The 26,894-nt window shown below is 49.3% G+C and overlaps 13 protein-coding genes across 13 annotated transcripts; 5 read left to right on the top strand and 8 right to left on the bottom strand.

The window, feature by feature from the left end:
* Positions 1 to 164: 164 nt before the first annotated feature.
* PGRI_087130 (putative C2H2 finger domain protein) lies at positions 165 to 2,489 on the bottom strand (the record flags this gene model as incomplete). Its single annotated transcript, XM_040796427.1, has 1 exon — positions 165 to 2,489. The coding sequence occupies one exon, from the start codon at positions 2,487 to 2,489 to the stop codon at positions 165 to 167; it is 2,325 nt and encodes a 774-aa protein (XP_040650965.1).
* A 624-nt stretch (positions 2,490 to 3,113) lies between these two features.
* Positions 3,114 to 6,295, bottom strand: PGRI_087120 (mRNA transport regulator MTR10; the record flags this gene model as incomplete). Its single annotated transcript, XM_040796426.1, has 6 exons — positions 3,114 to 3,202; positions 3,250 to 5,490; positions 5,555 to 5,645; positions 5,697 to 5,969; positions 6,017 to 6,109; positions 6,170 to 6,295. 6 exons carry the CDS (start codon positions 6,293 to 6,295, stop codon positions 3,114 to 3,116), a joined length of 2,913 nt encoding a protein of 970 aa, XP_040650964.1.
* A 226-nt stretch (positions 6,296 to 6,521) lies between these two features.
* Positions 6,522 to 6,903, top strand: PGRI_087110 (small nuclear ribonucleoprotein E; the record flags this gene model as incomplete). The annotated part of the gene is made up of 3 exons (XM_040796425.1): positions 6,522 to 6,644; positions 6,709 to 6,799; positions 6,854 to 6,903. 3 exons carry the CDS (start codon positions 6,522 to 6,524, stop codon positions 6,901 to 6,903), a joined length of 264 nt encoding a protein of 87 aa, XP_040650963.1.
* A 33-nt stretch (positions 6,904 to 6,936) lies between these two features.
* PGRI_087100 (5-formyltetrahydrofolate cyclo-ligase) lies at positions 6,937 to 7,668 on the bottom strand (the record flags this gene model as incomplete). Its single annotated transcript, XM_040796424.1, has 3 exons — positions 6,937 to 7,052; positions 7,103 to 7,528; positions 7,611 to 7,668. The coding sequence occupies 3 exons, from the start codon at positions 7,666 to 7,668 to the stop codon at positions 6,937 to 6,939; spliced, it is 600 nt and encodes a 199-aa protein (XP_040650962.1).
* Positions 7,669 to 8,177: 509 nt separating this feature from the next.
* On the top strand, positions 8,178 to 9,000 carry PGRI_087090 (Chaperone, endoplasmic reticulum protein-folding; the record flags this gene model as incomplete). The annotated part of the gene is made up of 4 exons (XM_040796423.1): positions 8,178 to 8,276; positions 8,325 to 8,439; positions 8,489 to 8,667; positions 8,716 to 9,000. 4 exons carry the CDS (start codon positions 8,178 to 8,180, stop codon positions 8,998 to 9,000), a joined length of 678 nt encoding a protein of 225 aa, XP_040650961.1.
* A 122-nt stretch (positions 9,001 to 9,122) lies between these two features.
* PGRI_087080 (uncharacterized protein) lies at positions 9,123 to 9,710 on the bottom strand (the record flags this gene model as incomplete). Its single annotated transcript, XM_040796422.1, has 2 exons — positions 9,123 to 9,522; positions 9,571 to 9,710. 2 exons carry the CDS (start codon positions 9,708 to 9,710, stop codon positions 9,123 to 9,125), a joined length of 540 nt encoding a protein of 179 aa, XP_040650960.1.
* Positions 9,711 to 10,004: 294 nt separating this feature from the next.
* On the top strand, positions 10,005 to 14,311 carry PGRI_087070 (putative non-repetitive nucleoporin; the record flags this gene model as incomplete). Its single annotated transcript, XM_040796421.1, has 5 exons — positions 10,005 to 10,281; positions 10,330 to 10,728; positions 10,774 to 12,789; positions 12,860 to 13,638; positions 13,700 to 14,311. 5 exons carry the CDS (start codon positions 10,005 to 10,007, stop codon positions 14,309 to 14,311), a joined length of 4,083 nt encoding a protein of 1,360 aa, XP_040650959.1.
* Positions 14,312 to 14,509: 198 nt separating this feature from the next.
* Positions 14,510 to 15,699, bottom strand: PGRI_087060 (TauD/TfdA dioxygenase family protein; the record flags this gene model as incomplete). Its single annotated transcript, XM_040796420.1, has 2 exons — positions 14,510 to 14,634; positions 14,703 to 15,699. 2 exons carry the CDS (start codon positions 15,697 to 15,699, stop codon positions 14,510 to 14,512), a joined length of 1,122 nt encoding a protein of 373 aa, XP_040650958.1.
* Positions 15,700 to 16,592: 893 nt separating this feature from the next.
* On the top strand, positions 16,593 to 17,325 carry PGRI_087050 (EXPERA domain-containing protein; the record flags this gene model as incomplete). Its single annotated transcript, XM_040796419.1, has 4 exons — positions 16,593 to 16,662; positions 16,712 to 16,903; positions 17,055 to 17,207; positions 17,255 to 17,325. The coding sequence occupies 4 exons, from the start codon at positions 16,593 to 16,595 to the stop codon at positions 17,323 to 17,325; spliced, it is 486 nt and encodes a 161-aa protein (XP_040650957.1).
* Positions 17,326 to 17,464: 139 nt separating this feature from the next.
* Positions 17,465 to 18,856, bottom strand: ddiA (putative DNA damage-inducible v-SNARE binding protein Ddi1; the record flags this gene model as incomplete). Its single annotated transcript, XM_040796418.1, has 2 exons — positions 17,465 to 18,171; positions 18,244 to 18,856. The coding sequence occupies 2 exons, from the start codon at positions 18,854 to 18,856 to the stop codon at positions 17,465 to 17,467; spliced, it is 1,320 nt and encodes a 439-aa protein (XP_040650956.1).
* A 1,939-nt stretch (positions 18,857 to 20,795) lies between these two features.
* Positions 20,796 to 22,475, bottom strand: PGRI_087030 (uncharacterized protein; the record flags this gene model as incomplete). Its single annotated transcript, XM_040796417.1, has 4 exons — positions 20,796 to 20,919; positions 20,969 to 21,574; positions 21,636 to 22,417; positions 22,473 to 22,475. The coding sequence occupies 4 exons, from the start codon at positions 22,473 to 22,475 to the stop codon at positions 20,796 to 20,798; spliced, it is 1,515 nt and encodes a 504-aa protein (XP_040650955.1).
* Positions 22,476 to 23,593: 1,118 nt separating this feature from the next.
* On the top strand, positions 23,594 to 24,922 carry PGRI_087020 (E1 ubiquitin-activating protein AOS1; the record flags this gene model as incomplete). Its single annotated transcript, XM_040796416.1, has 4 exons — positions 23,594 to 23,633; positions 23,682 to 23,739; positions 23,787 to 23,973; positions 24,026 to 24,922. 4 exons carry the CDS (start codon positions 23,594 to 23,596, stop codon positions 24,920 to 24,922), a joined length of 1,182 nt encoding a protein of 393 aa, XP_040650954.1.
* A 295-nt stretch (positions 24,923 to 25,217) lies between these two features.
* Positions 25,218 to 26,829, bottom strand: PGRI_087010 (Ytp1 family protein; the record flags this gene model as incomplete). Its single annotated transcript, XM_040796415.1, has 5 exons — positions 25,218 to 25,465; positions 25,520 to 25,649; positions 25,700 to 26,530; positions 26,590 to 26,667; positions 26,716 to 26,829. The coding sequence occupies 5 exons, from the start codon at positions 26,827 to 26,829 to the stop codon at positions 25,218 to 25,220; spliced, it is 1,401 nt and encodes a 466-aa protein (XP_040650953.1).
* Between the last annotated feature and the right edge of the window lie 65 nt (positions 26,830 to 26,894).

Raw genomic sequence — 26,894 nt, 5'->3', positions numbered from 1 at the left:
GAGATGAAGGTCGGGGGGGAACTTGGTGTGGGATCGGCGATGGTTGTTAGGGCAACGCTACAGTGCGTATTTAGGGGCTTATACGGAGTACTTAGTGCATACTTCAGTCAGAGCATATAATAATAGAAACATAATCATTGGTATATATAAACACATCATACATGCTACGATTGTAGCTTTACGATACAGCTGTCCAGCAGCCGCGCCGCTTCTCCCAACAACTCCCACCGCGGTTTGGCAAAGGAGTCTCGGAGAATCATTAACAGTCCGAGACATCCATTGCGCCCGCGCATAGCCTCCAATTCGTTGGGTTCTTGGATTTCACCCATGCGATGCAAAAACCCTTGCATGTCGCGCTCCCGGTCGGCCACTGTCAGGAGAATAGGGGGAGGACGCAAGGGTCCATCCAACGCAAACCCATAGGTCCATACAACCAGCGCTGCGAAGTACATGACCCACGGCCGGTTTAACAGGTAGTCATCGCGTGCAGCATACTCCCCAGGCTGTGTAGTCGGATCTAAGAAACATGCACATAGAAACTTGAGGGCGTAGAACGTGGCATCCCGCGCCGAAGCCTTGGTCGCCCATTTCTCAGTCTTTTCTCGTGCAGCACTGTAGTCACGCGCTGTGATAGACCGGCCCATTAACCGGCCAGCGCCTGCAAAGATCTGTAGATCGGCTATATCGACGTGGGAGCCCATATGGGCCAACCCGTGTAGGACGTTGCGCGACTCGGATGTGGTCGACGGACCCAAAGCTTCATCAAAGTCGCGACGCCAGTTATCAAATGCCCGGAGAAGTGCTGTCCGCCACTTATCTCGCCCGCCGAGGGTCTGACCCACACCAAGCGAGCTAATCTGCAGGTCTCGCTGGTTGAGGTGCCAGCAGACGCTCAGCAAGCCCGACATGATAATAATTCGCCCGAACGCGTTGGTCCGGACGGGCTGGCCATTGAGTGTGCGCTTAAGGCCGTCAAGGAACATAATTGGCCGCACACCGTGCGACTGCAGACTGGATTGCACGCGAGCAACCTCGGCGGCGCTTGTTGCAGCCCACAGCGCCTCGTCACAGGGCAATGGCAGCCGCAATTCGTGCGCCACCATTTTGGCCGAGTGACCAAACATGGTGGCATGCGTTGAGTCCAACACAAACGCGGCGAATGCCACGCGCCGAGTCGCTTCGGCTTTGATCCAGGTGGCCCATGACTCGTCTTCTTCTTTGTTTTCCGGAGTGGCAAATGAAGAATGACCGATAAGAGAACTACCTCGGCGCATAAGCGTGAGTGTCGTGTCATGGTGGATGTGTGCGCGTTCGTGTAATGCGCGTGTAGAAAAGAGCTTCTCATAGACTTCAAGAAGTAACAGAGCTTGAAACACCCAAAGCCTGGCTGGCGGCCGAAAGTCCGTATCCATGAATATTTCCCAACGCAGATGCCAGGCTATGAAGCTAGCCAATTCAGCTGCTGTTTCTGTAGCAGCCTGGCCATGGATCTTATCCAATGTTGCGGCGCCAATCGCCATGATCGCTAGTAGTAATAGATTCGGGGTACGATCAGCGCTAAAAGTCGGCTGATGCAAGATTGGAAGTTGTGCATGGAAGTGATACCAATAGGACCCAATGTACGTCTGCATCATGCGCAAGCTCAAGACATGTCGGTCATTATTTAAATCTCCGTCCATCAGCGCATCTTTACGCTTAGCACCCATCGCATATGCCGACTCATTGAATCGAGTTGACATCAAGTGCAGCAGCTCTTGGCGCTTTCCTTCAGATATAATAGCCGGTGGTGTTCCTGGGTCCAGAATACTCGTCACGCTCATCGGATGCTGTGGAATCACCGAGCAAAAGTTATTGTCGCTATATGGAGGCTCGTTCATATAGAACTGATTCTGAACAAGTGGTACCATTCCATAGCCCAACGGTGTGAGTGGCTCGTTGAATAACCACGCTGCAAAATCGTCTGCCATGGCGAATGGTGATCGGTTGTAGGTTTCCCCGCCAAATATCGGATATGACATGGAGTCGAGGTCGATAAGGTTATCAGGCTGGTCCAGCACCGTCTGGAAATCTGAGTATTGATCCACCGGTATGCCATTGCTATCCATTCCGGTGGTGAGAGGGTATGTTGTCACCGGAGGTTTGGGCTCCTCCGACCCAACAAAGTACTCCGCGGTGATAGCAGGCGAGGAAGGCGGAGAAGCTTTTGTATCCTTTTCGGTGAAATGATCTCGTTTCTGAAGCTGGGAACCGCTGGTAGTGTGACGTTCACGATGGCGAGTACAGAGGTCTTGTCGCACGAAGGATCGGTAACAGTTGGGAAAGTCGCAGCGATAGATCTGTTTCGGGGCATGATTGAGAGCATGGCGACTCAGGTGTTCTGCGCGAGAATAGCTCTTCCCACAGCCTTCAAATGTGCATTCAAACTTGCGATCGGAGAGAACTTTGCGACTGCGTCGCCGTTTCTTTGAGGGCTGACCGTCGATCTCCATCTTTCATGCCATGGCACGATCGGAAGGATATGTTGACAAGTCCAATAGAAAGTAGAAAATGAGTCAAAGAAAGGTAAAGGAGAGTCGCGATTGTTGGGGGGGAAATGCGGAGATCTCGGTGGGGTTCCAAGGTTTGTGGCGGAGATGACCTTCCGCGTAGTTTCGTGTAGTCTCGTGTACAACATATAACATTGTATCGCATCGTCTAGCATTGCATAGTATAAGGAAATTGTATTCTTTTCTAATTGTATACTCTAGAGTGATATATATATATATACTAATAAACAGTGGCTAATATCTGGTTTATCAATAGATTCATTACTCGTAACCAAATGAAGAAAGTGCGCCAAAGACGCATCTCAATGCTGAAATGAGTCGTGACTATTGAATACCTAGATACAGGTCGAGCTTGTACAACACCTGAAGGGCAGCAATGTCAAAACCAGAAAGGTTCTGGTCAGTGCCGGCGTACCAGCAGGTCATTAATCATCACACCGAGTTCATGCCATCCCATCATGTATCGTACCACATGGCTGACGCCTGGTTTTGTGCAATGTTTCCGTGGATTTGTCTTTGTTTTTTAAGTGCTGATCAGCACTGAAGAATTTCCAAGAATTTCCACTCTCATCCGCTGAAGCGGAATCGAGTAGCTTCCAGGCGGCCAAGGCCATCACGTGGAGCTACATTGCGGCGGCGATAAGAGTTGGTGAAATCTGAGTGGGGTTAGATGAAAGCAATAAATAATAAGGGGGAAACTAACCTTGGAGGAGAACACGGATTTTGCGGGTGTCTCCTGACTGTACTTTGTCAGAGACATTCTTCAGCAGTCGCTCAGCTTCGCCGTGCTTCATAGTGCCAGCTGGCAGCATCTGCAATGTGGCTTGCAGCCATCCCCCGGTTTCCTGGGGGAGAAGTTCAAACATAGTCATCAGTACTCCCGACGCATCAGCGAAGCAGTCACCTGGGAAAGTGAACATCATGCCCGTCAACACACGCTGTGCCAAAGGCTGGCCTTGGGAGATAATCAATGCCTTAACAGCCTCGCGAACCTCAGGCGGGGTAACGTAAGGCTGGCCTTCTGGGCTGGTGAACTGGGAGACCATAGGCTTATCAAATGCAAAGCTGAAGAGATCCCGGTAATAATGAAGTGTGGCGATGAGAGGGTCGAGTTGTTGAAGAGTGAGAGCACTGAGAGCGGCGGAGAAGATGGGGACGGCAAGGGACGAGGTGATGTACTTCTTGGGATAGTATCGAACAGCGTTCGAGGAGAGACGGAAGAAGTCTTCAATCACATCTGGCAGATTTTGTGGGGGAAGGTCATTCAAGATCCGCAGGAAAGCAATGGCCTGCTGCTCAAAGAACTGGAAAACGGCATCGCTGGTGGCCTGGTCCACGTACTCCGCACCATCGGAGAACTCACGCACCACCGCATCCGTAGCCCAGAGGAAGCAGCCCTCGCGCGAGGCCTGGAATCCGTTCGCGATACTCTGGGCCAGAGTCGGCAAAAGAGGGATCATTCCAGTGCGATAAGAGATGATCATGTATCGCCAGCATCGGCAGACTCGCTCGAGAATAGGCGTAGAAGACGTAAAGTTCATAACAATGGTGGCCATAATGGGAAGAACCTCACTGCAGTATTTAACGGCAGGGTTTTCTTCTCCTGGTGCAAGAATCGGAGTCACCACTTGCACAAAAATAGTGATCAGTTGTAGATGATCGGCCACGGCTCGCTGGCCTTCTTCAGTCTGCGCGTTATTTGCAAGGTTCATAATGCGAGCCATAATCGGGTCGCAGAACATTTTGTATGAATCGTAGATCTTATCATGGGGCTGCACAGAAACCACTGCGGCAACACCTTCAGTGACTTCCTCCTGGCTGGTGGGCTTCAGCTTGTCAAGAACTGACTCAAAGAAGGCATGGAGTTGCTCGATATGCCCACCCAGCAACTTTTGGCAGTCTGTTCCCAAAAACTTGAAGGCAAGAGCAGACGCCTGCACAACCTCTTGAGAGGAATGGTGGAAACCGGAAATCACATAGTTAAGTTGGGCCTCCAATGTTTCGGGATGGTTAGCTGTCCATTCCGTGTAGCGTGCTAGCGCCATGATGGCCTGGAACCGCACTTTCTCCTGGTCAGGAATCTGAACGATCAGAGGAATCAATTGTCCAAGAATGGTGCTTTCCAAGGGGTCCACCATGCGGCCCATTGCGCGGAGACCGAACAGAGGGGCCTCCAGTTCCTGCCAATGAGGAACATGCTCGTTGGTTGCCTGCGATGCATACTTCGCAACCCATTCCTGAATCAGTTGGTAGATTTTACCAAGACAGTCATTCACACCCACAACGGCACAGCAGTCCTTGAGGACATCGCCCATTGCATGGCGGAATTGGCGGAATTTTTCCTCTTGCTCGCGGTCTCCAGAAAACAGATCCTCGGTCTCACCATCTTCAGGACTGGGAAACTCGAGGTGCTTCACCATGATGTCGACCAATTGGGCAAAGATAGGCTGGAAGGCAACTCGAGCGTCGGTGTACCGGTCCAGGGTAATGTATTGCTTCAGTTCATACCAGAAAATGAAAGTCAGAGACACTGCATCGCGCTCCCAGTCCCGCGCGCAACATTCAAGGAGCGCCTCAACGAGTCCCTGGAACTCGCCCGGCAGACGCGCAACAAGAACAACCCACGCTTCACCTGCCTCCGCAAACATTCGTGTGACACCCTTGAAGGCCTCCAAATCTTCAGCCTCGGCTGTCTCGGCAATTTTTGGGCGAAGTGCCATCAATCGGGGATAAAGGGCTTGAATGACAGGCAACGACTCGTCCACGTCCTTTGTATCGCGGTAAAGCGTGCAAACGCAGTCGACACCGGCGTCAAAAGATCTGTCGTTGTCCAGCGCTTTGAAGATGACGTCCATGAGAGGTGACTCAACAACCTTGGCGGCGGGTATTTCACGAAGCCAAGAAGTAATGCAGTCGAGGAGACGGGGGTTAGTTGCAGCAGCAGCTATTTGCGGTCAGTTGTGAACTCTAAATAATTCGAGAATGGAACGGGGTCGTCGGATACATACGCGACGACTGAGCGTATTGGATCATCAGCTGCATGACCTGCTCCGCATTGTCTTCTAGCAGCTCCTTGGTTCTCGCAAACAATTCGTCTTCCTTTGGTGAATGTCAGCTTAGGCTTTTGTGAACGGAAACACAGAAACATACACTGAGATTGATTTTGCGCCCCTCAGTGACTTCCTCGGGCAAGATCTTCAGGAACTCTAGCACACAATCTCCTGCACTGCTTCCTAGCGCTGCTCCGACGGTCGCCAATACATCCTTCCATGTGACCATCTGAATCGCCAAGCTGGCCAGGCACACACATAGCTGAGTCTGAATAGGGCGGGGGCCAGGCGCAAATGCAACCAACAGGTTCAGAACTGAGTCTCGCAGGGCCAATACTGAGTCCGGAGGAAGTTGATCGAGATCGAATATTATCTGCGCAATTAGAACGGCAAGTATCTTCAGGCAAAAACACCTCCTACCTTTCCTTTCAGTGTGGTCGCGGCGAATAGTTTGGCTTCGACTGGCACATCGGGGGACTGTAATAAAGCGTGGGTTGTAGTCCAGGCCTCAATCTATACACACAATGAAGATTAGCGAACCATCCCGCTCAATTCTAGTCAAAAGAATCGTACCGATTTCTGGAACTTTTCAAGGAATTCATGGGCCTGAGTCTTCTCGGTCCTCGACACATTTCCTTGCATTGTCGCGACGGCCGCCAGGACCGGGGCGAATGCCTGCCCGGCTTCCTTGCTGGCCATGTTGAACTAAACAGATTAATCAAGGCTCAGCAATGTATTAAAAATGTATCAGCATCTGACGAGGCGAATGTTTTTGAAGAGGGGGGAACAAGTTGAAGGTGGGATGGGGTGGCCGTGACAAGATAACCGTATTACGGTAATCAAATCACGGGACGACCGCCAGGCCCGCCAGAGCTTTCTTCGCCTCGTCTCCCGACAGCTATCACTTTCCACATAACCGCACATCATGGCAGGCCGCAAGACATTGTTGGCTCCGATTCACTTTATTTTCAGTCTCCTGCAGAAGCGCAGCACTGTTTCAATCTGGCTGTATGAACAGCTCGCCTTTCGGATCGAGGGGAAGATCCGCGTATGTGCTTCAATGTTCTTTACGGAATCCCGTTTCGGTTGTCACCTGTGCTAACCTATACTAGGGTTTCGATGAATTCATGAACCTGGTCATTGATGATGCCGTCGAAGTGCGTCTCGCAACCAAGACAGATGAGGAGAAGCGCCGGCCGCTGGGTACGATGAAATCGAACTAGGCCCATGAGACTACAGCTAACTAATGCACAACAGGCCAGGTCCTTCTTAAGGGAGACAATGTTTCTCTAATCCAAGCTGTTTGAATTTTCGCTATTCCTTTTCTATTTCAATTTGCGCTACACCCTGCGGTCCAAGTATTGGCCATCACCAACCACAATCGCATCTATGAGCCAGTCGTGCTCCACCACGGGAATCTCCTCAGCGAGTAACTGGTCTTGAAGGGAAAGGGCAACTACCATGGAGTTCAGTCGGGGATAAACGGATTGTTTCTGGGACTCTTACCAAGGAATGGCATTTTGCGGGTCGCTTTTGAGTATCGCGTTAGAAAATGATCATAATACCCTTTTCCATGACCAAGTCGTCGGAACCCGTGGTCAAATGCTACACCCGGCATGACAATAAGATCCAAGCCCTGTATCAATCCGTTCGGGCGGCCTTCAATTTGCGTAGCTAGGAGAGATGGAATTCCCCATTTGTCCGGCTGTAATGACTCAAATTCGGACATAGATCCGAGGGCGAACATGTCCATAATAGATGTTTTGTCCTGGGTGTGAATGTACGGGATGTAGACATTCTTTCCGCGCTGTAGAGCATCCTTTACAATTCCAGTTGTTGAGAGCTCCCCGCTTGGCATAGAAAGGTATACGGCGATGCTTCTGGCGTTTTGGTACTCAGGTAGTGACAAGAATTTGGCCGTTGCCGTGCTGGCTGGGACAGGTTAGCACGTGCAACCTTAGATCTCATGGGCCTTCAATCTGACATTGTTGACTTATTGAGGTTGCGGACAGACTCTCCAGAGTTGAGCGCATCCTCTTGCGAAGCTCACGCTTTGCAACCTGGAACGCCATTCTGGGATAGTTGTAAATTATAAAGTCAAAAATACGAAAGTAGTCCGCGGGGTGTGGTGGTATGTCGAGAGGCCCTCCGGGTTATGTTTTTTACCGCCTTGGTATATATTCTTGAAGAGTCATAATATCAGTTTGTACTAGTACTCTCATTTCTAACATGTACTTCTATAACTAATTATGATATTATTATTTCTCTATAACAGTACGAATAAGGTATCCATGTATATAACTACATAGGCATCAAAATATTCAAAAAGAATATCCAAGAAAGAGAACCGAGGTTTGATAGTTTTCAAATGGATCATCTCAAAAGCCATGATAAACACTAACTACAATAGAGAAAAAGTGCAAACCAAATTAGGGAGTATAGACTAACAGATAGGCTTCGTAACATGTAGTCGATCAACCCTTCAATGTTTCCATTCCAGGGCCTTGCTGAATGCTGTCTCCACCCTAATAAAGGGCGTCCTTCAAATACTCCCTTTCTGTCGATTTTCCCTTCCTCAAAGATGTTGTTCATTTATCTTTTAGTTACAGCCACTTTGGCAAACGCGAACGATTTGTTTGGAACATGGACCACCAAATCTCGTGATGTTCTCACTGGTCCAGTATGTGGAGCTATACTATAGTATACAACTCGAGACTAACGCGCATAGGGATTCTATGATCCACTCAACGACCAGCTGATCGAGCCGAATCTAACGGGAATTTCATATTCGTTTGATGATGATGGGAATTATGAATCCGCATATTATCGGGCAATTTCAAATCGTTAGTACTCTATGGATATAGATTTTGACGCTGTATTAATATTGGACAGCCACCGACCCATCGTGCCCGGGAGGAATAATGCAATGGCAACATGGGTCTTATACTGTGTTCGGCAACGGTACTCTGATATTGACTCCAATTGCTGTAGATGGTCGTCAGCTACTGTCGGATCCCTGCCGGAAGCAGTCAGGCCGCTACACACGATATAACACCACTGAAGAGTTCAAGGTACGTCTCTTCCGTTTTTCTCTCTGGCTTATTCTGACCAGCACACAGGAAGCCAAAGTGGACATTGACAAGTTCAATCGCATTAAACGCCTCGATTTGACCAGGGCTGATGGTTCACTCGTCAATCCCATGTTCCTCGCCTACCAGCCACCAAAGATGCTCCCTACCACAACATTGAACCCCACGCCAACAGGGAATAAGCGAAAGCGAGAGCTATCCTCAACATCAGGATTTCAGCTGACCGTTAGAGAACAGCTGATAAACCCAGACCGATGGTGGTGGTTGGGTGTTCTGATGACATCTCTTGGAGGAGTAGCTTTCTTCTGCTCATGAACCTTTCAGGCTGGCGTTGATGGGGAGTTTGGGATTCGTTCTTTCTGTGAATTATGAATGAGATTTGAATGCCCTTGACTCAGGCTATTGTGACACTAATATACAATCTGGTAAATGTAAGCTCAAGAGAGCGCGTTCTTCACCTCTGTAGCAACTTCTTTCCGGTCCACTGGCTTGCCATCCAGAGGGCCTCCTGCAGCAAAGAGAGCCTTGAGGACCATTCCTTGGTTGGGCTTCGTGTTGGCATTGATCATAGCAGCGATCTCGTTGATGACCACTTCCTTGATCTCAGCGATGGGGAGAGTCTTGACCTGACTAGCATATTCCTCCAATACCACGACCTGGGCATCCTCTTTCTCCTTTAGATCTGGGCGCTCAGCGGCTTCAAATTCCTTTGCCGCATCTTTGGAAGCATTCAGACGTTTCCGGATTAGCGACAAGAGTTGAATGTCTGTCTGAATTGGCGAGGCGGTTTTGGCGGCGTTGTTGGTCTCGGATATCAAAGCGCGAAGTACATTTAGTCTAATAATAAGCTTGCTGAACCAAAATATAAGTAGAAAGAATCTCTACCTTGTGGTGTCCTTGGCTCTCATGGCAGTTTTCAGATCAGTCCGCAAAGTAGCCATCAAGGGTGGCAGGACCGGGCCGGTAGAATTCCACCGTACCAGACGGGCTGGTAGGCGCGAAGAAAAACGGATTGATTGAAACATTTTGATTGACAATTTAGACAATAGGAAATAAGCTCAATTGAGGGATCAATGGGAATGGGAGTCAACAATAACGTGAAGGCGGAAGATCTCAATTGGTCTGTGCGTTCCCAGGTGTTGACTCTCTCTCGCTTTTCCGCAAAGACCTTGAATAATCCAATCTCCTCCCAAGACCTTTTCTCGTCGTCATTCCCCCACATATCTTTTCCTTTCCTTTTCTCATTCGACCTACACTGCAGCTTCTTTGTGATTCCTAGCGGGGGAATCGTCCCTTTCTCCCTCGTTTAATCCGCCGCCATGTCGTATCCGACTCTTCCAACAAATCTCCCTCCGGCGACGCCGCAGAAACCCCTTCCTGGAGCTTACTTTCAGACCCCGGCGCCAGCTACAGCGCGGCCTCTTCCCACCAAGTCGCCATTGCAGACGGAACCCCAGACGCCCATGCCAAAGCTCCCCCCAGCAGCCTCAAAAACCAAAAATCAAACAGTGAGCACCGAGGAACGCGGAGCGCGAACGATCAATAGCAGCTTGCAAAGCGAATCGCGTTATCCAGACCTAGATAGCTATTTATCTCGTGAGGTTCCCTAGCTAAGACTGTCCTAACAAGACTAACCGAAAACAGAGGGCTCCTCGTCTGAGTACAATATCCCCGTGTCTCAATCATGGGCACCATTCCAAAAAGTCAAGATGTACGACATCCCCGACCAGATTTTCGACCAATATAACCGCGCGCAAGTTTCGACCAGCATGGGTCTGTTTGCCGAGTTAAACCACGCGTGGGTCGCGATTGACAATGCACTGTACATTTGGGATTTCACACATCCCAACCCGCAATTGGTGGGATTCGAGGAACAGCCTAACAGCATCAATGCTGTCAAGTTGACCAAACCGCGCCCGGGAGTTTTCTTGCCTGCGATCACCCATTTGCTGGTCATTGCGACGACTGCGGACATCATTCTGCTGGGAATGGGCTACGAGAACACCCCCAGCGGAGGTCGACAAGTTTCTCTGTATCACACGGGTATGTCGGTAGCGGTCCGTGGCTTAGATATAAATGTTTTCGCAGCATCGCCATCCACTGGACGCATTTTCTTTGGAGGATCCTCTGACACCGACGTGCACGAGGTCACTTACCAACAGGAGGAAAGGTGGTTCCAGGGCCGCTGTGGCCGAGTCAACCATACCAGCTCGCGTCTATCGGCTTTCAAGCCTTCGATGAGCTTGACAAATCTTGCACAGGGCGCTACCGAACATGTAGTGCAGATGGCGCTTGACGACAGCCGAAACTTGCTCTACACACTCTCCTCTGCGTCTACGATTCGCGTATTCCACATGGGACCCGAGGGCACCTTGACACTCGCAATCACCAAACGCGCTCTGGATATCTACTCTAACATCGGGCATATCATCACCTCAAACGAAACCCTGAACCCCAAAATCAAGATTGTGTCGATTAGTCCAGTGCCAGCCACAGAAGCGTCACGGTATCATCTAGTTGCAACGACAGCGACAGGATATCGCATCTACCTTAGCGCCACTGGTTCAAACAGCTGGGCGCCTGCGTCAACCAACACAAGCCCTCCAACAAGCATGCAGGCACTGCATGTCAAAACACCACCCGTCGATATATCTCCCGGCGTGAGCGGGGTGGCATCTCCCAACCCACTTGTTTCACCTCTTGGCACAGTTTCACCTTCTGCTGGTCAGATCAACACCCTTTCACCAACTCGTCTTGCCGAGCGATATTCCCCAGGCTATTTCTTCTGCTTTACTACCAAGGACCCACAACAAAAGATCGATACCCTTTTCATCTCGACCCCCGACTCTGGTCGGATCGCCCAGTATCAGGAAAGCCCGGTCAGTGGTAAAGCCGCTGAGTCGGCTATCATCCTTGACTTGGGAGGCAAGGCAGAGGATATTGGTTTGGTTTCGGCGCCTTCGCCGGTGACCAATGAGCTGGCCGTTCAATTCGATCACCCCGCTGCTGAGATCGCGATTCTGACTAACGGCGGAGTGCATATCATTCGTCGGCGTCGTCTCGTGGATATCTTTGCGGCTTTGCTCCGCAGCAGCGGCAATCCCCATGAGGGACTGAGCGGGGAGATCCAGAATTTCCTTAGAACATATGGGCGTCCCGAGATGCTGGCCACTGCTCTGGCTGTGGCTTGTGGACAGGGTATGGAGATTTCTCCTGACCAAAGACTGACCCGAATCACCGATCCGGATATCCTAGCGGCAGCACGACAGGCTTTCATCACCCAAGGTGGCCGGGCCCATCTGAATGAAAATGCTATTGCAGATGGCTCAACATCTGTTCTTGACGCAGTGCAGCCCTCTCCTCGACACACGGGTATTGCACTATACATTGCCCGTCTGTTGCGATCTATCTGGAAGGAGAAGATTGCCAAGGTTGGCAAAGGGCCCAATGGCGCGCAATCAATTTCTGCATCCGTGAGTGCTAGTAAACTGCAGACTGTCCAGCATGATCTCTCCTCCCTGGCCGAGTTCTTCAAGGTGAACAAGACCTTTATCGATGGGCTCAACGGCCCCGATGCCCTTGCCCGGGTAAACAGCAAACAAGAAGAAGTGGCGCTGCAAGCCGAGCACCGCGCATTACACTCGCTGGTTCAGTTGGTGTCACACACCATTGAAGGTATTTCATTTATACTTGTTCTATTTGATGAGCGGGTGGATGAGATTGTGGCGACTTTGCCAGCTGAGTCGAAAGCAAAATTCCTCAGCCTTACCTATGAGGAATTATTTAGCTCCAGCAAAGGACACGACATTGCCAAGGAACTCGTGAAGGGAATTGTCAACCGGAACATCGCCAAGGGTTCCAATGTCGAGACCGTGGCTGATGCACTTCGACGGCGATGTGGCAGCTTCTGCAGTACAGAGGATGTAGTGATTTTCAAGGCGCAAGAAATGCTGAAGCGTGCGACTGAGGCCGGTGCTAATACAGAACTGGGCCGCAACTTGCTCAACGAGAGTCTCCATCTCTTCCAGCAGGTGGCAGAATGTCTACCTATGGATTATCTGGTTTCGGCTGTGGACAATTTCATTGTCAACCAGTTCTTTGCAGGTATGCTTGTGGCATGATCCTTGGTGGTTTTGTTATCTCATGCTGACTGGTTTTCTCTAATCTCTTTTAGGTGCTATTCAACTTGCCCTCAATGTTGCTGCTCGTTCCGATAAGTCAAACCTTGCCTATTCCTGGATCATGGATCAGCGTCCCGAACAGGTGCTTATTCCCTCTATTCCCAATGGATCCCAGCGCCAGCTGACGTTTACCACTACCCAGGACCCCCGGAAGGAATACTTTTATTTCCGCAAGCAGTGTTACGATCTCATCTTCAAGGTCGTGCTTGCGGTTGACAAATTGGCTGCATCTGATCCCGGTCTGATTGACGGACAGCTGACCACTATTGCCAAACGCCAGAACGAGGCCTATGGCGTGATTTCCGATTCCACCGATGAGGTATTCCTGACGAGTTTGTACGACTGGTACCTCGAGCAGGGCTGGAACGATCGCTTGCTGCAGACCCAATCGCCATTTGTGGTCACCTACCTCCAGCGCAAGTCGAACGATGATCTGGGCCATGCTGATCTGTTGTGGCGATTCTATGCCCAGTCCCAACGATTCTTCGAAACTGCACAGGTTCAGTTCCATCTGGCCAATAGTGCTTTCGTGTTGCCCCTGAGTCGTCGTATTGAGTACCTTGGTCAAGCCCGCGCCAACGCTTCGATTTACACACCGGATGTTGGGCGTCAGTCAAGGCAGCGACTGCTGCAGGAGATTTCGAATCTCATTGATGTGGCCAATATTCAGGATGATCTACTTCAGAGACTCAAGGATGACGACCGGATTCTCCCTGAGCGGAAACCCGAGATCTTGCGCGAAGTCGATGGACCAGTGATGGACATTAGTACAGTAAGTCCCCACATTCTGAATTTCCCCCCCTTCCAAAAATACAATACTAACATATTTCTAGCTATTCAATAAATATGCCGACTCTGCCAGCTACCATGACATCTGTCTCCAAATCTTCTACCAAGCTGATCATCGCAATGCGGCGGATGTCAAGTCAACCTGGCAACACCTGATCCAGGGGGTCCATGACGCCACTGTTCAACACGGCTCACCGCAACCTTACGAAGCGGTGATCGACAAGGTCCGCAGCCTCGGTAGTCGTTTGCGGATGTCCGAGACAATTTTCCCCATTCGTGAACTCGTCCCCATGCTGGAGCGGTATGCACTGGAGTTCCAGCGCAATGTCGGCCCGGCGACCTGGGTGGTGGATCTGTTTATTGATCTTGGCGTGGCGCATGAATCCCTGTATGCAGTGTTGGAGACGATGTACTACACCGACGAGGCGCCCTTCCACGGATCAAACCGCCGGTTTATCGCACACGACCTATTGTACCTGCTGAGTGGCTGGTTCCATGAGACCGTGCGCCTGGGCGGCATGGTTTTCGGCTCGGATATCGTTGCCGAGCGGGTTTCTGAGATGTTGCTGATCCTGCAACAGAGCGGTGTCATTAGTGGGGAGCAGTTGGAGGTTGCTCATGACTTGCGGTCACGGATCGATGACATTCTACGGTAATGTGGCGCATTGCACGTAAGATTTTATTTGACATATTTCAAAGGATGGGTTCTGGTTTTGTACGTTTTGTACTCTTAAGGGCGTGGAGGATTAATGACGAATTCAATGGTTTTTTTTTTTTCTAAAAAAAAAAAACAAATAAATCAAATTAAATTAACCAATAAAATCTATAAAACCCGAAACACCTATATTCTATGTTTATTCGAACTCTTCCTCTTCATCCTCATACACAGGAATGGGCTTTTCAGCCAATGCAATCAAACGGAAGATATGACGAGCCTTGGCACCATAATCATCATCCAAGTAGTCAACAATAGCAGAATCTAGATATAATTAGCAATTGTCTCAATTTCAAAAAAGGAAAAAAAAAATAAAAAAGGAAGAAACTCACGAATAGTCGACCGATTATCAAACATAACAATAGTCCTAGGTTGCCAACGAACCCGAACCTGGAAATCATGACCGGTAACAAGATGATTCATCAGGAAATCCAACACCCATTTTGTCTCAGAATCCTTGAGACCCTGAATCCTTGTAATAAACTCCCCATTCAAAAACATACACTTCTCACCGGTAACAGGGTGCACGCGGATAAGCGGATGAACCGTATCAACAGGATCTTTTCTAACCAAACCCCCTGTCAACCGAGCATGACCAATCATCTTCGCTGACGAATGCGTAACTTTCAATCCATCTAGGAACGCAGTGACAGCCGGTGAAAGACGTTTATAGGCTAAATCTGTCGCGGCGAAGACGGTGTCACCGCCCACCTCCGGTCCCTGCAATAGACCGAGCATGACATAGCCCGGAGGCTGGATTTCATAACTGACGTCCTGGTGCCAGAGGGTGGTTGTTGTGCGCTGTTGTAGGAAACGGGTGATTTCGTCTCTGTTGCCGTCGCGGTGGATGATGTGGAAAGCTGGATGGTTTTTCATTGATCCTGAGACGGGTTGGTAGTTTGGTTTTCCGAAGTGACGCATGAAGGATTCCTGGGCGTCTGGACCCGCATCGATTAGGTCTTGGTCTGGGAAGGCGACGACCTTTCGCTCTGTGATTAGGAGGGCGAGTTCATCTCTTCCTGCGGCGGTGAGGGTGGAGAGTTGGACGTTTTCGACAATTGTTCCTAGGCTTGGCTGGATGTGGGAAACTTTGGCGGTTGGGGGAAGTAGGTTTGGTTTGGATTTGTTGCGGACGCGCAAGGCTGGATCTTCATATTCGAAGGGTTGGAGGGGTTCGAACCAAATGGGATCCCAGGATGGGAGGTATTGAGGGTATTTGGTTGAGATCTTGGATTGTTTGTCTACATCCACGTAGGGGATGTTGATATCATAACTGATGGGTTCTTCCTTTTTGGGTTGTTTAGACCGGACGGGGGCTGTAGAAGGCATCGTATAGATATTTGAAGTGGAGTTATAGGAAGTATAGGAAGGGGGGGAAAGTGAATGTCTTTATATAATTGTATCAAGGTAAAACACTAGTCACTTCCCTTCATCTCCGAGTGAACAGCGGTCAGAGAATGGAAGTAAACTAAGTCAATTCCAAGTAAATCCATGTCTATCTGCAAATCCCCCGTGCTACCGTTTGCCCACTTTTCTCTCTCTTTCTATAGGATACTTTCATCATCTTACACCGCTATATAATGTGAATACTTCGAAGATAAGGCATAATGCAGGCCGAATAGCAATTGCATTATCTGCCATGATCTATGCATGCGGAGATATGATTCGGCATTTCCGTTCCTCGGAGGACTATTTAGGAAGCTCTAAGGAGAAAGGGGGAAATTAAGGGAAGGAAAATGTAGAAAAATGTCGAAAAAATGTAAGAAAATGTAAGAAAACACATAAAAGAAAGAAGAACACCCTGTCCTGAGCTAATTAAGGCCCGATCTTGCGGTCTATACCTATCAAGTCCCCTGCATGTCTACCTTATCCAACGCATTTTTCCCTTTGTCTATAAACTCCCGAAGTCAGGCCACCTTAAAATTAAGAAGCAGCGGTGAGATAGTTTGATGATTTTATGTTTTTTTATAGTTTTTTTTATAGTTAACCTTCTATTAAGAATTACACTAATATTAAAAGAAGAAAAAGCAATTATAAACGATATTTTAGTTTATCACATCCTATCTATATCACATCTATAACTTCCAGATTGTTCTTTGGTCACCTGATTATCTCTACCCCTAAACATCAACACCTAAACTTATGTAGTAACATCAACATCTACTCCGTACACCTACACCTACACCTACACACCCTGATCTTATGCATATGATCCAGCAAAAATGTCCTGCACACGTAAAAAGGACCTAACCTATCTCCTATTTTTCATCACTCATATCCCAATCATCCTCCGTACGTATGATCTGCATATCTTCATCTTCATGCGCTAACACAAACACAGTAATCGACACAGTCCCCCTCCAACCAACAATCCTCCAAACAAACCTCTCCCATCAACTCCGCAACTTCTACATATCAACTTACCGTGACAAATTCTTCGAAAATCCCCCAACATGGTTCACCGTCTTCATCTGGATGGAGCTGCTGTACCACCTCCCGCTCTCAATATGGGCGGTTAGGGGGTTGCTTAAAGGTACTTTCTTCAAGTACATGTTACTATATATGGATGTGCATGTATACATGTTACTATGTACATGTATCCAGTCCAGTCCAGTTCACTCTCATTCCAATATCAAATGCACATCTCCCCGAAATGACATCACTAACATTTCCAATCCATCCAGATCACCCCCTCGTCCCAGTTCACCTCCTCGTCTTCGGTATCCAGGCATTCATCACCACGCTCACCTCGTTGGTGGTTGTGTGGAGTTGGACAGACCGCTCGGTCGCAGAGAAGCAGCAACTGACCATGCTATATGCTCCCTATATGGCATTAGGTATGTATACATAGATCCTGTGTGACCTCGTTACTAATACATTGTAGGCGGGTTCATGGCTCTAGACATGGTCTTCCGACTACGCGATAAATTAATGCCCAAGAGCAAGCGTGAGTAAACAGCTAAAATGTAACAAAATCTATTATGCAGGCAGCGTTATAATCGTACACATCATTACGTGCTTTGATCAAATCTCGCTAATACAAGTTGCCCCCCCGACCAAAACGCCTTCGAATGTAAATGCAGAAAGCTGTAAATCAAAACAAAAACCCGATCGCTCCGTCCAGGTCTCCATGGGCCATATCTAGAGCCTGAACGGCTTCCTCTCGCGAAAATCCAAGCTCTATGATCTTAGCAATCGAGTCTTGCGGCCATCGAGAAGCCGGCGGAGGGCGATTGATTCTTGACTGTGACGCGCCGGACCCGGAGGCGGATGCATTATTGGTAGGAGTGGCAGTGGCATTGGCATTGGGGTTGTTCTCAGCTTTATGAGTGACTGCACCAGTACGGGCACCTACTTCGGCACCATCGGCGCCTTTAACTGTAGGTTCGGCCTCGAACTCTTCAGTCAAGTGCTTGGGAATATCACCTTCGCCGAGGAAGGGGACGGCCTGGTCCTGAATGACGAGAGCACCACGCTGGAGATCGATGCAGGCCTGGTGTCGACGGAGCATGTCCAAACCTAGAAGCAGATCGATCTGCTTACCTTCCATAACGGTGAAGGAGCAGGGCAGGAACATCTCGCCGATCTTGATCTGGGCGGAGTGAACCCGGCCCAGGATCGGAGCGGTCCCGACACCCTTGGCGATGCCGCCGTAGCGACGGTCTACCAGGCGCATTATGTTACACGATGTTGCACACTCGGGCGACATGATAGTCACCTGAGCGCCGGAGTCGACGAAGGCGTTTAGACGGTGGCCGTTTACTTCGACGGGGATGTAGAGCATTGTCACGCGACCGAAGGCTAGAGAAAGAGATTTGGTTAGCTTGGTTCATTCTCCCAGCAGACTAGTAGGTAGTTCGAAGAGAAACATACACTCGGGATGATGCTCCATGGCATTATGTAGATTTTCCGTAACAGCATTCTGTCGAATAATCTCCTCAATTTCCTTCTGGTTCTCCGGGTTAAAAGGATCGGCATTGAGCATTGCAATACGAGCTTCCTTTTGCGCCTCCTGCTGCGCCTCACCCTGTTGCTGCCTAATCAGAACCTCGCGGAAGCGCTGAGCATTATCCGCCGCTTCAGACAGCTCCGGGTTCTGCCTGCGGACAGCCTCGCGCACGCGGGGATCACCCAGGATATGGAGACGGATAGTTTCGGGGTCTGGCATGCCAGGGCGGGGTTGAGTGTTTTGTCTGGGCGCGACGGAGCTGGAAGCGGCGGGGCGAGTGGCTTGGGGTTGGGGAGCTCGGAGGGTGACGTGCACACCGAGCATGTCGCCTTCGGTGATGCCGGCTTGGTCTAGGGTTTGGTCGGGGTTCTGGAGGAGTTGGTTGTTGTAGACGAGCTGTTGGGCTTGTGGTGGGATAGTAGTTTCACTTTCGACAATGGTCTTCAGTAGACTGATTGTCATGTCGCCGCCCACTTCTAGGTTGATGATGTCCGAGTCCGCCTGCTCGGGGCGGATGACGTTAACTGTGATACGCATGTCTGCTAGGAAGGTGTAAAATTATAGAAGAGAAAAAGTAGAGAGGATGAGGGGGGAAGAAGTAGAAGGAGGAAAGATTAATAAAGCGGGAAGGGAACACCTGACTATGGGGAAGAGCTCTCTCCCTCTCTCCCTTACATTTCTCTTCGCTCTCGGATAGACTTTTTATTTCCGGCTTTAGCGCTGCAGCTAACGTCTACATCCATCTTCTTCCTATTGCATATGCGCAATGAGCCCCGCGCTGAGCCGTTTAGCTCACTAATTGCCACCCAAACAGGCTAACGGCTGACAGTCTCTTTCTCCGCGTCACTGGGGAGCCTCGGGAAGTTACTGGGTAAAGCAGTTGCGCCTTGGAAATGCCCTACTTTTCTCATCTCCGATGTGATATCCCACCGGGTATTGTTTCCATGTCCAATAGGTTCATCCTACGTTGTCAATCACCGCGGGGCTATCTGGTTTATTGTCCGCCCCTGGGCTAGAGCTATTCAAAAGTACGATGGTCCGTTCATGTCCCACTAAACCCCCGAACCAGCTAGACCCTACGCTATTTGAAGATATAGCGCAGTTCTCGCAATAAATTCAAACCAGCCCTAGAACCCCCACATGCAGGGAAGCCATCAGGCTTTCAAGTGCAGCTCAGCCCAGCTGCACGTTTTGCGATATCGCAAAACAGATGTAAACACGTATATTGATACTGAGACAAGGCATTTATATCCGGTTCAAGACTCCGGAGTATACTTAGATACCGTTTCCGCGATAACCATTTCTAGAGTCGTGCATTAGTGCTAATGTTTCACATTGGCTCCCTTAAACCCCAACGTCTATTAGATCAGGCATGATGCCGGTTTAGGGTTCTTTTGTTTTTCTGACAATCTATTGTTATATTCTTATTGGCTTTTCTATGTCTTTTTTATTTTCTATCGCTAGGTAACCGCGCCAAGCATACATGGCTCGGCTTCATGTGGCCCTTCGGAAACCCAGCACATCTTCGCTGTTTATTGCAGTGATGCGCGGATTTTCGTCCAGGCTGATATCCCGAATGCGCCGATCAACGTTTGGCTTCGTGTCAAAACGCGTGGAGATCATCCGGGATTTCCACAAGTCTAGCCTTCCTTGGATTGGTGAATATCCACAACTTGTATTCGCCTTTCAATACTCCGTACGGAGTACAGAGTATACAGGTGCAATTTGACTATCAAGCTGCAGGCTATCAATGCGCATAGCCGAGGGGGGAACACTGGGGACCAACCCCACTAACTACCTTGGCGTCGATCAATTCGATATGAATCTAGCCCAGTCGAGACGACATGGTGAGACTTAACGTCGTCTCGGATTGCTGCTGAGCCTCTCTTCAAATGGTAAGTTACCATTTATAGGGCGTTACGTAGGCGTGCCACGTTCGAAGGTTGCCTAGGCTAGTGGGGTGAGGGATTTTTATAGGCTCCAGCTGTCGTCACTGTCGTGGATGGTCGTAGTCGGTGATAGAAAGTGGGCCATTGTTAGAGAAATGTCTATATAGCTACTCCGTACCCAGATTCGGGATAGTAAATATCAAGGACTATCTGGATGACATGCAGCATCTAGCGTATTCTAGGTATTGATATCTGAATAATTAGGGCTTTGTCCGCATCTTCAAATATGACCTCCTCCACATTCTAACATTTGTAGTGAGATCTGAAAAGATGGTCCATTTATCTACCAAGAAAGGCATTAATATACTTTAGAATGTCATGAAAAGACTTGGTTCGTCTGGTCTATATGGATCTCATGGTATACCTCAGGCAAATGAACGGAAAGTATATCATAATTGTCATAACGTCATCTTACTAGCACCAGTAAGAAAGTCAGGCTAAACCTATAGATAAAAGAAAAAAAAAAGAAAGATTCTATCCCTCTGGTCCGAAAAGAAAAAGCGCCTCGAAACTCCTTATTTCCACCGCTAGCGAGCAGCGATACTTGGGAAGAACCGCGGACCTGCATACCCATGTGCGATGATGCTTTCGATATCAATATTACCATGGGCCCGCGGGCTCCACAGCTTAATGAGAATAAAACGACCGGACCTTGAAACGTCAGTATTCAGTTCTCGCATCCAATATCAACGATACATACGGAGGCGGATCAAATTTGATGGTAACCATGCTCTTCTCTCGCTCGATAAAGAAGCGCGCATGTGGCTTCAAAACTTCGGCAACTGGCTGAGCAGGCTCCACTGGCGGATTTGGATGCACGAGACTCGGACCACGGCGCAGTCTCTGCTCGGTGACACGGCTGAGGGTATTCAGCCGTCCATATTCAACTTGTGGGCGACGCTGATGTCTGCTTGAAGAATCTTCCTCGTCGCTTGGACTCTCGTCGGTATCCGATAAAGGATCTTCCCTCTGTTCCCCCTGGGTTCTTTCGAGCAATGTAGAGCGCCAGTCTTCGTCGTCTCCGGATTCTTCGTTATTTTCGTCGTACTCGGTGGTGATGCGGAACTGCGCTTGCGGGTCTTCTGTGGCATGCGGAACTGCGGCTGAATGTGGGCTCATGAGGACTGTGCGTTCAAGGGTTTGGAGTGGTGATCGGATCCCAGTCAGGTATTCCTGGGATGGCTGCAGGCCACTGCGGCGGCCACGACGACGGTATCGGCCACTGGAGTATTGGATTTGGTATTGGGCGGTGCGGGCGAGCAGTTCATCGGATGTCATGGCGACGAAGACCATGCCTTCTTGTATCCTGGTTTGATTAGTCACAATTAGCTATTAGTTCAACATGCAGATACGCCTGGTGGACATACGGAGCATCGAACCCGCATTGAGGGGCTCTGATAACGATTTTCTTCAGGCAGAATGGGGCTTCGCCCCGATGGCAGAGAACCAGGTTGCAGCGGGCCTCTTTGGTAGAGTATACACTTGTGTTGTTGTCCAAAACGTTCTCTGGACGCGAGCACCCGCTATCCGGATCGTAGCTTCCGCCATCGCAGCTAGCGATTTCCATTTGTAGCATCCCTGGTACTACTTGTCCATATTGACCGTAGTTAAAGCCTCGAAATTCCTCGCGATTATCGTCGGTGTCTAGTTTCCGACGCTTCATCCGTCCTTGGCTATCGCGGCCCGACTGGCCGGATGGTGGCATGAGGGACGGTGATCTGGATAACGATCCGTCTAGACTGAGTGTTTGCCAAGGTAAACGATGGCGAAGAGAATGTGACTCTGGCGAGAGCGAAGTTCGAGCCCCCTCTGAGCGAATCTGGTCAAGCCAAATGCTCCGAATTCGTTCTGCGGGGCCAGCGGTTTCGGACTGTAATTGTTGGATTTGACGATCGATGTCCGCCCGGGCTTGCTCAAAGTTGGGACGATCGCGAGCTCGGTCCAGTGAATGCTCAGCAACTTCTCGATTTAATGTTTCCAAGGCAAGGGTGGTGTTGTAGGCGTTGTGGGCACCGGAGCGATTCCGTTCGGATACGAAATTGCGGAGATGCTGGAGACGGAGGACCTCAGGGCGCTCGTCAGGCCTGGCGATACGGGATATACGGCGGGAAGAAGAGGAAGAAGCGCGAGGATAATCGTAATTCCCCGACTAAAAGGAAGTTGTAAGACATCAGTCAGACGCGTGGGAACCATGAGAGACATACCATTATATGGGCTCGTTCGTACCGTTTAAGAGGTGGAGTTACCTATGTCGGTTTAGGGGATAGGGGTAGACAATCCTGTCAGCACACCCAATAGAAATAAAAAAAGGGTGAGACCCCAAAAGATTAACACAGCGATAAAAGGAGATGTTCTTGAGAGAGTTGGCAACCTGTAAGTTGCCCAAGGTTGATAACACGTGATGGTCGATTAGATCATCGATGGGAAAGTGCAGGTGGAAGGTTGAAAGGTTGAGAGTTGAAACTTCATTGTGTTCATGGACTTTAAAGATTTCACAAATTTCGTTGATCATCTCTTTCATTTCGCAATTTGTTTCTTGTGTGAATTTCTTCATTGGGCATGGGCTGATAGCTAATTATGTCACTTAGCGCCGTTTTTGACCATATATTTCATGATAAAGTGACAGAGCCATGAAAGTCTATAGAGAAGCTTTGAAACATTTATTGGAATTTATGCAATAAAGAATGCCAAATCTCATCTGGTAAAGATAGTGGCAACAATCAACCTCAACATGCTGCTGAAGACTCATATGGGCAACAGGAGGAACGGAAGTTATGTAGAAATGATCTACAGTATTGTGCTAGATATATATTAAAAGAAGCTACAGCATACACAGATATATCACTGTATCATTTGCTATTGGGTGCTGTATTCAGCTAATTTCTAAACGTTGACTTGAATGTTGATCTATAGCCTCTATACTAGTCTATAAATCGTAAAATTACATATACCCATGAATCCCAACTGTTTCAAGGTTTTATTCCCTTTGTATTATCCGCTAATTTGACCAGATTCCTATTTGACTAAGATATTCTATGTATATTCTTTGTCTTGTCAAGATCTTTCACATAAAATTGTATACTTCTTTGTCCCCACGGCCCCACATAGTAGCTCCCGGGTCACATGACATCTAAACCGGCACTTCTGAACTCTCAAGTTTAGCTTCCTCACTCCCCTTGCACATCTCGTCAATTCACTTCAATACATACTTTTCACTTGACATCAAATTTCCCGAATACTCCAAAACACTACTATAGGGCTTCAAATCGCCAAGCTCATACCTGGTCTGGGCAAGATTGTACTCTTATCTTAACCACTCGACACTATGGCAGAGCAACAAGAGAATGGACAGTCAATCAGTGCTGGTATGGCCAATTATTAGAATCTGATCCAACACCTCCTAACTTTGCCAGATGAAATTGCGCTGTATGACCGACAGATCCGGCTGTGGGGAGTGCACGCACAAGAAAAGTGAGTAATCTAGCTTGCAGAACACTACATGTCCTAACAAAAGCTAGAATCCGATCAGCCAACATCCTCCTCATTACCGCCAAAGCTCTCGCAAACGAAGTGGCCAAGAACCTCGTCTTGGCAGGCATTGGCTCACTCACCATAATCGACCACCAGGTCGTCACAGAGGAAGACCTGGGCGCGCAGTTCTTCATCGCTCAAGCACAAAGTGAACAGAATGTGATTGGAAAGAATGTAAGCTATAGCCAGAGAAGAATACCCACCGCCATCCTCTAACCCACTCTAGCGTGCGGAAGTCGCAGGACCCCAAATCCACAAAATGAACACTCGAGTCAAGCTCAACATCGACACCTCCGATGTCAAAACCAAACAACCCGACTTCTTCGCGCAATTCGATATCACAATCGCTACGGAGCTAGACTTCGTAACCAATACCACCGTGAACGCCGCCTGCCGACTAGCCAACAGACCCTTCTACGCCGCCGGTCTCCACGGCTTCTACGGCTACGTCTTCGCCGATTTAATCAGCCACGACTTCGTGATCGAGCGCAGCAAATCCAACGTAGCACCCGCAACCCAAGAAACACCCACCCGCAGCATCATCAACATAACCACTAAAGAAGAGCAAACCGATGCCAACAAGAAAGAACCAAACAAGGTCATCGAGCTGGTCACCAAGCGCGAGGTGTACTCACCACTAATCCTCGCAAACACATCCCCACTACCGGAAGAATACACACGACTTCCACGCCGTCGCAGGCAAGTAACCCCCCTACTCAGCTGTCTGCGCGCACTATGGGAATTCGAAAAACTCCTCGGCCACCGTCCGACCTTTACGCACGAAGACCTGGAACTATTCACCAAGCTATCGCGAGACAGACACCAGGAACTGAAGCTGGAGCCACTTACCCTAGACTCCGTGTTCCTGCGGACGTTCCTGCAGAACTTGGGCAGCGAGCTGAGTCCCGTTGCGGCGGTTTTGGGAGCTGCGTTGGCGCAGGATGCTATTAATGTTCTCTCGGCGAGGGAGCAGCCGTTGCAGAATATGTTGCTATTTGATGGGGACAAGAGCGTTGGACCGATTTATTCGCTTCATCCTTTCTTCCCGGATGATGGTGTGAAGATGGCTGCTGTGCCACCCGTCAGGAACCCGATTACGGTTCCTGTAGCTGGGTTGGACTAAAGGATATGTGGGGGATTGGACTTGGACTCTTTTTTACGAATCTCTTTTCTTTTTTTCAGATTCTAGGAACCATGGACTTAGATCTGGGTCTCATTATGTACGATAGAACACGAACAATTGATACTTGACTTGCATGAAAAATTATATACACTTTTGTTCACGTATATTATTACTCGAACTCAAGGTCTAATTAGAACCCGAAATGCTATTTGAACCGAACCCAGCCCAACCAAGACGCCGGCACAATATCAAAAAATGCACGATATACTTGTAAGGAATCAACGAACGCAAGGCCTCAGTGACGGCCCTCTTTTCCAAGTTCCTCATCACTGTTCTTCCGCGGTCCCATAGAAGGACCCTCCTCGTCATCAGAAATCAAGCCATGGAGTTCGAATGCCTCGGCATCTTGGATCTGCTGTGAGTTTGAGCGCGCACGGCCATTCGCGGTCCCGTTGAGAGTGGAGTACATGGGGCCGTCCTGGTTGGTGGACTCGGAGTCGGGCCAGGCGTGTACGGCGTAAATGTGGAGGAGGATGTTGACGACTGGAGAAGAATGAGTAGATGTTCTAGAAAAGAAAAGTGGGGGAGTCAACTTACAGAGGAAGAGGAGGAAAGCAATGCTGTAGAGAATTAAGACGTAGGCCACGTGGGTGATGCCTGCGTTGTGCAACAGGAGCATCTGCTCTTCAGTGGCGCCCATGAAGAGGAAGCCGGAGGCATAGAGCAACTGCAAAACAAGTCAGTATTATTCTATACCACATGGACCAGGAGACATACGAAGGGAGTCAGGTATTGGAAGCTGTTCGGCTCGGAGAGAGCAGGCTTATCCTTTAGCACGAACGAGATCTCAATGATTCGAGTCAGACCCGCGGCCATCAGGGTATACCCGAAGAGAGAGTGGACCATAGTACTGATCATCAACGTCTGGGGATGAGCGGACATGGCATAACCAGTCATCAAGATGACAAGGGCGGGAATGATATTACGCTTAGGACGGCCGCTGCGCGTACGACTGAGCCACATACCCAGCAGACCGGCACACCACCATACAATTCCCATAGTGGTATGCTGGAGGTCATTGTGAACCCAAGGGGTACCCCATCGGTGCTCGGTGAAAGTATTAACACAGCCCCAAGCAGCGATGATGAGCGAATCGAAGAACTCCTGACTGCGGCCTGTACGACGCAACCAATACTGGCCGACAAGCAAGAGGATGGTCAGGCAGATACCATATCCGATGAAAGCGGAGCCCATGATGAAATGGGCCAGGCACTGGCCGAGATGATCATCGCGACAGAAGCCGAGCGAGGCAATGCCGCCAAATAGCATCTGCGCCCAGCTGAGAACGGGCATGACCTTGCCGATGATACCGTGTGCCAGCACGAAGATCCATCTGATACGGGCCTGGCCCGCCTTTTCTAGGTGGAGCTTAAGATACACTCCGAGGACGACTTGCGCGACCAGCAAGAACATGAGCCAGTTTGCGACGGAGGCGTGCAGATTCTTATCAAATTGACGGCCTTTGTGGGCGTGGCCGAGGAAGTAGGCTAACACCGCGACTACGGTGCCGACGGTTTGAACGGGGACATGCCAGCGCGAGCGGGTTATCTATTTGCTTTTTGTTAGGGATGTGATGGCGGGGAAGAGACAAGTCAAGGGGTACATACTCCAAGAACCATTCCCGTTGGGAAAATTATACCAAATGCCAAACCCATGAGAATCATATGAGTCCATAGTGTCGAGTCCTGGAATCGTTAACTTTTTGTCAGACGAGTAGGCGTAGTACCACGTACGATAGGATCTTTGGAGATAGATTCGCCCTCAGGAACAGCATCATGGCCGCCATGGGCTAGAGCCAAGGCAGCCAACACAAATAAAGTCCATATGGACTGACGAAGAAATGCCATGTTGGAGTTGGGAGTTGAAAGGGAGAAGAGAACAGATGCGGATAACAGGTAACCAAATCCGGAGG

The sequence above is a fragment of the Penicillium griseofulvum genome, assembly GCF_001561935.1.
Source record: "Penicillium griseofulvum strain PG3 chromosome Unknown contig_11, whole genome shotgun sequence".
Taxonomy (NCBI): Eukaryota; Fungi; Ascomycota; class Eurotiomycetes; order Eurotiales; family Aspergillaceae; genus Penicillium; species Penicillium griseofulvum.
The sequence above is the reverse complement of the archived record's forward strand: the minus strand, read 5'-3'. Positions and strand labels throughout refer to the sequence as shown.